This window comes from Alligator sinensis, unplaced genomic scaffold (genome assembly GCF_000455745.1).
Source record: "Alligator sinensis unplaced genomic scaffold, ASM45574v1 scaffold273_1, whole genome shotgun sequence".
Classification (NCBI taxonomy): domain Eukaryota; kingdom Metazoa; phylum Chordata; order Crocodylia; family Alligatoridae; genus Alligator; species Alligator sinensis.
In genome coordinates this window covers 1,607,808-1,618,918 of record NW_005841943.1, presented here as the reverse complement: position 1 = coordinate 1,618,918, position 11,111 = coordinate 1,607,808, and the positions used below count along the sequence as shown (strand labels likewise).

General features: G+C 41.0%; 2 protein-coding genes across 4 annotated transcripts in view; one reads left to right on the top strand and one right to left on the bottom strand.

Annotated features, from left to right (window-relative positions):
• RBM12B (RNA binding motif protein 12B) overlaps positions 1 to 11,111 on the bottom strand; it is a 33,177-nt gene that overhangs the window by 4,484 nt on the left and 17,582 nt on the right. The window contains exons 3-4 of one of the 3 annotated variants that reach the window (XM_006019995.3): positions 7,878 to 7,924; positions 7,518 to 7,755 (exon numbers count right to left, since the gene is read on the bottom strand). The gene's annotated coding sequence lies outside the window, so the exon portion shown is untranslated. The remainder of the gene's footprint in view (positions 1 to 7,517; positions 7,756 to 7,877; positions 7,925 to 11,111) is intronic. The other 2 variants (XM_025199440.1, XM_025199439.1) reach the window with 2 other exon arrangements.
• Positions 1 to 11,111, top strand: part of FAM92A (family with sequence similarity 92 member A) — a 45,811-nt gene that overhangs the window by 30,536 nt on the left and 4,164 nt on the right. Inside the window, exons 7-9 of the mRNA XM_014518222.1 lie at positions 1,344 to 1,448; positions 3,249 to 3,362; positions 6,391 to 6,510. Of these exons, the coding sequence (XP_014373708.1) occupies positions 1,344 to 1,448; positions 3,249 to 3,362; positions 6,391 to 6,510 (339 nt within the window). The remainder of the gene's footprint in view (positions 1 to 1,343; positions 1,449 to 3,248; positions 3,363 to 6,390; positions 6,511 to 11,111) is intronic.

Sequence of the window (11,111 nt, the reverse complement as noted above, 5' to 3'; positions counted from 1 at the left end):
TTCATGAATTCAAGGACATTTGACAATGGCATTTATTTTCAAACCAAACTAGATGGTGGCTTGTTCAACATTGCAAGGCTTAGAGCAAAAACCAAGGTGAAAGAACTCATTTTGAGATTTCTTGTTTGCAAATGATGCAGCCTTGGTTGCCCACAGTGAATCTTCCCTGCAAAATCTCTTGGGCAGATTTTCTGAATCATGCAATAGCTTTAGGATGGCAGTTAGTCTCAAAACTTGTGATCATGTACCAAGGGGTGAAAAAAAGCAATACCTGACATCACTCTGGAGGATAAATCTCTTGGTGTCATTGACAGTTTTTGCTACTTGGGTTCTATGATCAGCAGGCATCTAGACTTTCACTCAACTAACCAAATTGGAAAAGCAGCTCAACTCTATCCCAACTACACAGTTGGGCCAATAAAGGCTATCACCCTAAGAAATCCTTGCCTCATGTTATTTCTGGATGGTCATGGCTACAACATCACTCTTACACTTGGTATTTCAATGCTAAGTGGAACAGTTTAAAACAGGAAAGACTGAGAAAAATCCAATGATTATGACTCCCTTTTTGGGAGATAGGACACCTTGGTTCAAATTCCTGCCCCAGTCAAAGTAGCAAGGCTTGAATCTCTGACATCTAGTACTAGAGCTACAGCAGCTGCTCTTCATTGTTTTTGTGAATCAGTTCCTCTTTTTAAAAAAAAAATTAGACTAAAAATGCAGCTATTCATTTTTAGTTGTATTCTTTCAGTTCACTGAAAATTCTGAATAACTTCAGTTTTGGGTCAATCTAATATAATAATTTATTTTCTAAGTAATATAACTTTAATACACACACACACACACACTCTGAATATCCCTAAAGATGATTGGATTTAATAGTAAACATTATTCAACAGAACAAATATCCAAGGTCAAGGGTTTGAGAATGTGATATACACAAAATGGTGATTATACTGCAGCAGAGTGCCTTACATTGAAGATAACCACTGTTCATAAGAAATACTAATATCACAGGATATTCTCAGTTAACAAACTTCTTCTAGAAGAATCATTACCATAAAACATTTGATAAGTCACTGGCTCAGTACTTGAGTGTTAGAGGTGCACATGTTTTTGGTTTGTTTGTTTTTTTTATATATATAATTAGCTAGTCATGTCTACTGTTGGGATATTGTCAGGGTAGAAAGCAGTTTTATTTGTATCTTGATCTTGCAGGAAGTCTACAATTATAGTGCTTACATGAAAAGGACAACCTAATTGAGGGTTTCCAAAATTAAGCAACTTAAAACCTTGTAAATATCAATTAGAGTAACTTAACCTTTGTTTGATTATTTTGTAAGGCTGAAAGTGAATTACAGAGAGCTTCAATGGATGCAACCCGAACAAGTCGACAGTTAGAGGAAACCATTGACAATTTTGAGAAACAGAAAATAAAGGACATAAAGGTATATGTTTATGTAAATTTGTAACTATTATTCGCATTTCAGTTTTAGGATGTTATTTTTCAGGCTGCATGCTGAAATAATTTTTGCTCTTTTGGCTAGTTATGTATAAACTGGTACAAATACTGTGATAGTTACAACTGTTACAGTGCTCAACTATTATAGAAGATGCACACACACAAAAGCAACTAATTATTTGTGCAGCTTCATTTAGATAGCTTTTATCTTTTTGTTAGTATCTCCTCTTTGCACTTTTAAACAGCTACTACATTCCATCCCATAGACAGCTGAATTTGTGGGTAGAATGACATGACCACTCTGTATCAACATGCCTGAATAACAGCAGTAGTTATAAGGAGGCAGGATATAGTTACCCAAGTTGGAATGCGGGTCAGGTAATAGGATTAAGTCCCCTCCTGTTACAAGACATGTTATTGGATCTTTAGACTGCGAGTGGTTGAAGCTTTAATTTGTCTTCTTTGAGTAATAAAGCACAAGTAAAGGAAGCTCATAATTTATAAATAACTGAATGTTGAGTCTGTGACCTAAAATTTTACTGAAGTTTCTAAAGTGGTGTACTTTATTACTATTATTATTAAATTTAATGCCTAGGCCAAATAAGAAAGAATGATAAAAGAGACCAATGATGACACAGTAGAGCAGTTTGGATGAGAATCATTCCATGAAGGCAGGAGATTATTATTCAAGAGTGAGGAGGGTTTTTACAGTGTATATTAACACTGTTCAGACCATGGAATACAATACAAATTCTTCCTACACAAGTCTGAAGAACATTCAGGCTTAAATCTTTAAAATATTTAAATGAGAACTATGTTCGTGTATGGGCATTATGTTTTTACTGGGCAAATTGCTGCTTCTCCTGCAGAAAGTGCCAGAGTACAGGTGTTCATTCACTTTCTCCTGGAGGAAACTTGTGCCATACAGCAGACAGATCTTTTGCATTGACACCTGGAAGATCTCCCCTGCGAGTTTCCTCCCACAAGAATGCATACCTATAATGCTAGACTCATCTGTGATCAGAAGGAGTTGAGCTGCTGCAGGCCTCCCAAGCCTTCACAAGATCAGGGGGTTCTGGGGAACATGTAGGGGAACACTGCCCTGCTACTCCCTCCCCTGCCAGAAACTGGGAGGAGAAAAGCAGCACCCCAGCTGCTGCAGGGTGATGCCTGTTTGGGGAAGATATGGGAAACCTTTCCCCACTGCTCCACAACCCACCAGGGACAGGAAAGAGTGGAGCAGCTGCTATTCTCCATGCCTTCCCCAGATTGGGATCACTGTGCTCTGGCAAGGAAGGTGGCAAGGAAGAAGCAGGTAGCTGCAGGTTGAAATGCCTGTACTGCTCTCTCCCTTTCCAGATTTCTAGCACTGGACATCTCCCATAACTTTTTAGCATGTTCGTATCCTATATGAGAATTAGCCCATGCTTGATATCATGATGTTGTCAAGGGCAAGAGTATATTGTGCAGTTTTATTTATTTGCTTCTCATTGTTCTTCATTGCCTGCCAGTACCACGAGTAGACTGTTTGCTAAGAATTGAATGTGGAGCAGTGTAGATAGCAGCTTGACAAATTTTATTTATACTTATTAACTCCCTAACAAACTTTAGTCCAAGTATATATAGAACTTTAATATAGGAAAAATACATTAAGCTATTTTGATGTTTCTGACATTGCAGACGTAATTCTCTTAACATTTTTATGCATTTGAAGCAAAAAATTCTTTCACATAAGAAATTGGTATAGCTCTATGCAAATAAATCCTTTGCTTAAATTTGTTTTTAGGATATATTTTCTGAATTTGTAACTATCGAAATGTTATTCCATGGAAAAGCTTTAGAAATTTATACTGCTGCCTACCAAAGTATACAAAACATTGATGAAAATGAAGATTTAGAGGTAAGGCCATTAAGACTTGCTTTTAAATAATTTATGCATAGGGCCCAGTTGTACACCATTGATTTACCAATGGTGGCTAAATTGGAAAATGCAAAAGATATCATGCAAGTCCTCATGACACTCATTTAACTTTCGACTTCAACACCAACTTTTCTTGGACCTTAGCTAAAGTGAAGAATGCTCTGCTATCAAATAGTAGATATTTAAAGATTGTCACCAAATTACACCTTAATCTTCTCTTTGAGACTTCTTCAGTCTCTCTCTTGCTCTTGCAGTGGTTTTCAAAGGGTGTGCCAGGGTATGTGCCACAAAAATTATACTTTATTAGTTTTGTATCTGGCCTGTGGAGCCATGTCATTCAGCCTGCAGGGCTCCCCACAGGTCCAGAATTTTGGTGGTCTGCTCACAAACAGGGAAGAATTGATGGGTAATGTAGTAGTGGATGGCAACTTAGACAACAGTGAGGAAAGGGAGGATGGAGAGCAACTGAGTATGGACTCTGGACATCAGAAAAGTCAACTTCGACTCACTCAGGAAGCTTATGGGCAGGATCCCATGGGAAACCAGCCTGAGGGGAAGAGGAGTCCAGAAGAGCTGGCTGTACTTGAAAGAAGCCTGCTGAGGGTGCAGGAACAAACCATCCCCGATGCTCAGGAAGACAAGCAAGTATGGCAGAAGACCAGCTTGGCTTAGCAGGGACCTCTTCTGTAAACTAAATCACAAAGAAGCAGCTTATAAAAAGTGGAAACCTGGACAAATAAATAGGGAGGAGTATAAGAGCATTGCTCAGGCATGCAGGAATGAAGTCAGCAAGGCCAAAGTGCAATTGGAGTTGCAGCTAGCAAGGGATGTGAAGGGTAACAAGAAGGGTTTCTACAAGTATGTCCGTAGCAAGAGGAGGATCAGGGAAAGTGTGGGTCCCTTGCTGAGTCTTGTTACAGAGAATGCAGAAAAGGCTGTAGTGCTCAATGCCTTCTTCACCTCAGTCTTCAAAGATAAGGTCAGCTCCCAGCCTACTGCACCAGGCAACACAGTTTGGGGAGGAACTGTGCAGCCAACAGTAGTAAAAGAACAGATCAGGGACTACGTAGAAAAGCTGGACACACACAAATCCCATAGGGCCAGATGGGATGCAACTGAGGATGCTGAGAGAGTTGGCTGATGAGATTGTAGAGCACTGGCCTTCATCTATGAAAACTCATAGCAATCAGGAGAGGTCCCGGATGATTGGAAAAGGGCAAACATAGTGCCCATATTTAAGAAAGGGAAAAAGGAGGATCCAGGGAACGACAGACTAGTCACCCTCACCTCAGTCTCTGGAAAAATCATGGAGCAGGTTCTCAAATAATCCATTTATAAGCATTTGCAGGGGGGGAAAGAAGGTGATTAGGAACAGTCAGCATGGATTCACCAAGGGCAAGTCATGCCTGACCAACCTGATTGCCTTCTATGACAAGGTGACTGGCTCTGTGGATGTGGAGAGACTGGTGGATGTGATGTACCTTGATTTTAGCAAGGCTTTCGATACAGTCTGCGACAACATTCTTGCAGGAAAGCTAAGGAAATTCAGGCTGGATGAATGGACTGTAAGGTGGTCAGAAAGGCGGCAGTAATCAATGACTTGATGTCCACTTGGCAGCTGGTATCCAAAAGTGGAGTGCCCCAGGGGTCAGTTCTGGGGACGGTTTTGTTCATTGTCTTCAATGACCTGGAAGATGGCAGGGTGCACCCTCAGCAGAGCTCACCCTCAGCAAGTTTGCAGATAACACCAAGCTATGGAGAGTAGTAGATAGGCTTGATGGTAGGGTTAGGATTCAGTGTGACCTAGACAAATTGGAGGATTGGGCCAAAAGAAATCTCATAAGGTTCAACAACTAGGGCAAAGTCCTGCACTTAGAACATCATAATCCCATGCACCAGTACAGGCTGGGGGCTGATTGGCTGGGCTGCACCTCTGCAGAAATGGACCTGGGGGTTACAGTGGACATGATGCTGAATATGAACCAAGAGCGTGCCCTTGTTGCAAAGAAAGCTAATGGCATACTGGGCTGCATCAGCAGGGAGTGTTGTCAGCATGTCAAGGGAAGTGATTATTCCCCTCTATTCAGCATTGGTGAGGCCACATCTGGAGTACTGTGTTCAGTTTCGGGTCCCCCACTACAGAAAGGATGTAGACAAATTGGAGAGAGTCCACCAGAGGGTGACAGAAATGGGGGTGGGGGTGGCGGCGGCTAGAGAACATGCCTTAGGAAAAAAGATTGAAGGGACTGGGCTTTTTTAAATCTAGAAAAGATTGAGAGGGGATTTAATAGCAGCTGTCAACTACCTGAAATGGGGTTTGAAGGAGGATGGAGCAAGACTGTTCCCTGTGGTGATAGATGATAGTAGGAGCAACAGTCTCAAGTTGCAGCAAGGGAAGTTTAGGTTAGATATTAGGAAATTCTCTCTCACTAGAAGGGTAGCAAAACACTGGAACAGGTTTCCTAGAGAGGTAGTAGTATCTCTATCCTTGGAAGGTTTTAAGACCTGGCTAAACAGCTTTGGCTGAGAGGATTTAGTTGGGAGATGGTTCTGCTTTGAGGAGAGGGTTGGACTAGATGACCTCCTGAGATGCCTTCCAGACTTAATTTTATATGATTCTATGATTCATGCATACATACCTTTGTGGGTGCAAGAGTGAAGCCTGCCTCCAATATTAATCCAGAAAAAGTGTCCCCCAGGTATCAAGTTTTGGAAACACTGCTCTAAGATGTATTTTCCAATTTCTTAATAATTCTTGTGAATCTTCTGCCAGATATACAACCTACCTATTATTTCTAGATCTTTTCAGGGGCTGCATTTGCCTTTTTAGTTACAGCATCTTACTAGGACCTCATGTTCAGCGGATTGTCTATCATGTGCCCCATGTCACAATAGAGAAATTAGTAAGGCAGTTTTTTTCCCTCCATTATCTTATTTGTATTAAACAGTGTTACTCGTCTGTCCTCTATGTCATGGCACTAAAGTCACTGATTTTTCATCTAAACAGGTTTTTCGGAGTTCACTCCATCCACCAGACTATCAGTCTCGTTTAGATATAGTCTGTGCAAATTCAAAGTCCCCCCTTCAGAGAAACAGCTCACTAAAGTTTTCATCTGGAATGGTACAGGTAAGATAGAAAGCATCTCTTAGTTGGGCACTGTCAGTTGAGGGCACTTTACTTTCAAACAGTTTATCTCAGGAGATTAGAATGACACTGTTTGCCTCTTGTGCTTTCTGTGATGAAAGCTAAAGAATGCCAGTCCTACAAGCAGGAGGTTCAGAGAAGGAATGATGTAAGTAAGCACATGCATATGGAAGGGAGAGAGTGTTTCTAGTACAGACATGTTCAGTGATTTATCTTTGTTCCCTGTCTTGTGCCTAGAAACAGTGATTGTATCCCATTTAAATTTACTAAAATTTGCGTGCAATATTAAAGGTACACTGCCTTTAACTGTTAAAAGACAGGAAACAACATGCATGAAACAGTTCTGCCAGCACATGGGTAATAACAGAAAAATGGTCAGTACAGAATCCCAACCACCTTGTAGGAAACAAACTGACCCTTATTGTATACAAGAGGTGGAGAAGACTTCTACACTTAATTTTAAATATTTCATTTTAGAACTAGCTGAATCAGAATGACTTTAGGATGTGCAAGTGGACTCCTTACCAAGAAAGAATAAAATACAGAATTTGGGTAAAACAGAATTGTCTGTATTCTTGAGTATGATAAGAATGCATTTCACTCAGTGATAAACGCATCTAAACATGCAGAATATCTTGTTTGACTGAACCAGGTCTAAAAATTCACCATAACATGGCAAAAAGGGAATTAAGATGTCTTATGAACAAAAAAAACCCCCAAACACTCCAATATAGAATACAATGTTAGAATTCTTAATTCTTTCAAAAGCTGTAATATTAAAATAGTTTAAGACTGTTATGAAGGTTAAGCAAGATTAAAAACCTTGGATTTCATGGTGTATATTATGGGACAGTGTAATTTTAGAAGGTTCTTAGGGACAAAGTGATATTTTTCAAGTTAATCCCATTCCTACTTTTTCGGTTCATCAACAATGCAACTAAAACTGGTGGGACTTCCTTGTAGCAGTGCCAAGCAGAGTTCATTCATACCTCTGTGCTTCCATTTCTGACTGCAGACATTTGGAGGGCAAGGCAGTAAAAGGGAGGTAATGGCATTCCATCTGTTTCAGTCAATTCCAACACAACTGGAAGTGGACTGGCCACCTTCATGAATCCTTACACCCAGATTTTAAGGAACAAATCAATCCCGGTTCCTGCAAGTTCATTTTAATTATTAGTTCTTTATTCTTATTTCTGGGACATCTTACTGTTACAGCTTAGATCTTTCCTATATGTTAGAACAAAAAGATAAAAATACCAAGGATCAAGAAGTGAGCCTCTTGCCTTGCCACTTTCCACACTTTGGATGCATGTATGCATTATTTGGTTTGCCTGAAGGAAGTCACTCACCTTTTTCATCATTCTGTATGCAGCACCCACACCGTCATCCCTCACACCTGAAACAAGAGCATCATAATTGTCACCTCCTCATTCAGAGGAAGCTATGGTATACACCTTAATCAGTGGTTCTCAATCACTGTAGATTTGAAGCACCCCTCATTAGACCCAAAACACCCCTCCATAACTGTTGTAAATTGAGTGGCACCCCATTTTAAAAGCTATATACTTATTACAGTGCTTACCTTCTTGCAGATGAGCAAGGCAGTGGGGGGAAAAGGAATGGTCAAAAAGGGATGGTCCTGAGCCTGCACTCATCTGCTGATCTTCTTGCATATCTCAGGAAACCCCAGAGTGCTAAGGCACCCTGGTTGAGAATTATTGCCTTGGGTAAGAGAGCATTAGCATTCCATTGATGTGCTTGAGGTAGTAGTTCCTAAATCATCAGGGCTTTCAAGGCAAGCATGACATTTGCAATTGAATTTATGGGGCTCTCAGCCCCATTTAAGGTTGTAACTTCTAACTTGGGAATTGCTGCACTAATACAAGAAGCAACTATGACCTTCCTCAATCATATCCCTATAAATTTATACTACTGTTACTTAGAGCATGATTCATACTTTCACAAGATACTCCTTAGCATGGTCATTTTGATCAGATGCTTGAAAAAGGACTTGATGCTCCTTGCCCCATATATATCCTCGCCTTGCATTCAGAATTGAGCAAGGGAAGTAGCAGATGTGTGAGCATCTCCAAAGGCATTACCATATTAAGTAGCACTGTCCGCATATCTCAAAAAAGTATGTTTTGATAACTTTCAAAGAACTTAAGTTGCAGGTGAAAATTCCCTCCCCCACAACTTCCTTTTATGTAAAAGGTCTTAATTCCACCTACAAGACAACTGCCCACATGACAGCTTCTTACACATTTTGCAAATTTAATGACAGTCTAATTTTTTACGAATTCAGCACTGTCCATTTTCACTTGTGATCCTTAGCAAGCTCTTGTCATGCTCTTCACTTACTAGAACTAGGGTTTTCCTGATTACATTCTGCTGATTCAAAATGTTTTTCAGATGTTAACCAATTACTTTTAAATCAAGTCTCAATTTATAGTGTTTATATCAATCTGTTTAGCATATTAAGTCAGAAACTCTGGTCCACCTGAGCTGCACTGAGCAACAGGCCAAATTGAGGAAGCTAAAAGTAGCTGTAGGCCACTTTTGCATCCCCTTATGGAACATGATTTCACCTCAGAAACTGCTCTTACCATACCTTCTTGCATATAATGGGCACTACAATTTCAAGCAGCTAGTTTTTGGAAGAAAAACTGTATCTTGTATGTGAGAAAGTAAGTCTGTGACCACTGTTTTCTTCCTCTAGTGATTCAGTGCTGCTGTGCCTAATACCATTCAAGTCACCTACAAATACCCTGTTGTGCTTATCTAGTAGGCAGCAAACGTAATGCCTTTACTTTCTTGTCCTGTACAATAAGGTTTTTTTCAGCACCCTCTAAACATTCTCTACGTTTTGAAACAGGAGAGCTTGTTTCAGCAGGCAGATCAGCCTATGTGGAACTAAGCCTGCAGTGCTCCTGAAACCAGCACTTATAGATGTTTCTTTATCCTTCATGGAAGAGCTTTAGTCATATTACGTTAGTCTGGTTTCCTAGCAATACATACCAAAACCAGGCTGCCCCATGCATTCATAAGTTTGTTTAACTATGCCATGGTTAGTATATTTACTCTGATCCTAGATCCACTTCTATTTCCTCTGCTTCCACAATTTAAATTCTGCACTCCTGCCTGTTGCTTATTAAAAGCTGCTGACTGTTACTTAAATTTGTAAGTAAAAGGAAACATCCCACTTAAACTTACGAATGGACATATTTATTAAAGAGCTTGAGTGCAGGGGTAAAGAGAAACAGTCACCACTTTTTAGTTAGGGTTTAACTAGCTCTGCAACTCACTTGTAATAACTACACACTTTTATATGTCAGGTTGGGTTGGTCTAATAAAAGATATCAAATTCACCCAAGGAACCTTGTCTAGTTATGTCAGGGGCAGGCAATTATTTGGGCCTGTGGGCCACAGGCAGTTCTGGGGATTGCCATGAGCCAGCCAGCATCGCCCACAACAGCCCAGAGCCCACATTCTCTGTGGACCCTCCCTGCCACTGCCAACAGTGCACAGCCCTGGCCCTGACCCACCCTGCACCTGCTCCAGACTCACCCCAGCTGGAGTGAACCAGCCAGAACTTGTGCATACAGCCCTGACCCCAGACCGTCTGCCCATGCGAAGCAGCCGGCCCTGCAGCAGCTCTGCTGGTATTACCACTGCCTCTGGGCCTCCCAGCGGTGGTGTGGAGGAGCCTGGGCATGGGTGGCTGCAACAGTGAAGGGGAAGCTTTTCCTCCATGCCTAGCAGCAACTCCTGCCTGGCTGCTGCTGCTCAGCATGGGCGGGCAGTATGGAGCAGGCACAGGGCAGGCCAGTGTTGGGGCTGTGTGTGCAGGTCCCTGCCATTACTGCAGGGCTGGGGCCAGTGGAAGCCAGAAGGAGCCACCACTGCCTAGGCTGTCTAGGAAAGCCAGTCAGCTGCAGGGCTGCCCCAGTCCCACTGCGTGTCCATGGGAGGGCAGAATGCACCACAGGCTGATGGTGCCTGGCCCAGGCAAGACCAAGAGACCAAGTGGGCCAGACAAATTCCTTCCACAAGTTGTATTTTGCCCACTGTATATCCTGTGAAAGTGGAGAGTACTATTTTCATGAATTATTGGTGGACATTTTTCTGATTTATAAAACCAACTTAGTGGTTTTATCTTAATCATTAACTGTATGATAATCTTAAACTGTGTATATAGTACACCATAAACATAATGGGTATGTATTATTCATCTAGTTAGTGCACGAGCCAAAATCTGAAATAAATCCTTTTTAAAAATAATCATAACATCCCTTCTAGAGAAGCTGCAATACCTCACCCTATTTAGCTTAGCAATTGAAACCCCCTCAAATCCCCATCATCTTTGAGTATCCATCAAAGTTTTATTTCTTCTGCAGGAACTATTGCAACTTCTTTGTTATCTCACACAAGTGAAAAGGCTACAGAAGGTGAAGAACAAATCTCTAAATATAAAAAGAATTCAAAAGAGTGCTCCTAAATATTTAACTCCAATAAGCTGGAAATTTAACTTTGTCCAGTAATTAAACCTATACTTTCTGTTAGTTTCTACTTTCAGAGATTTC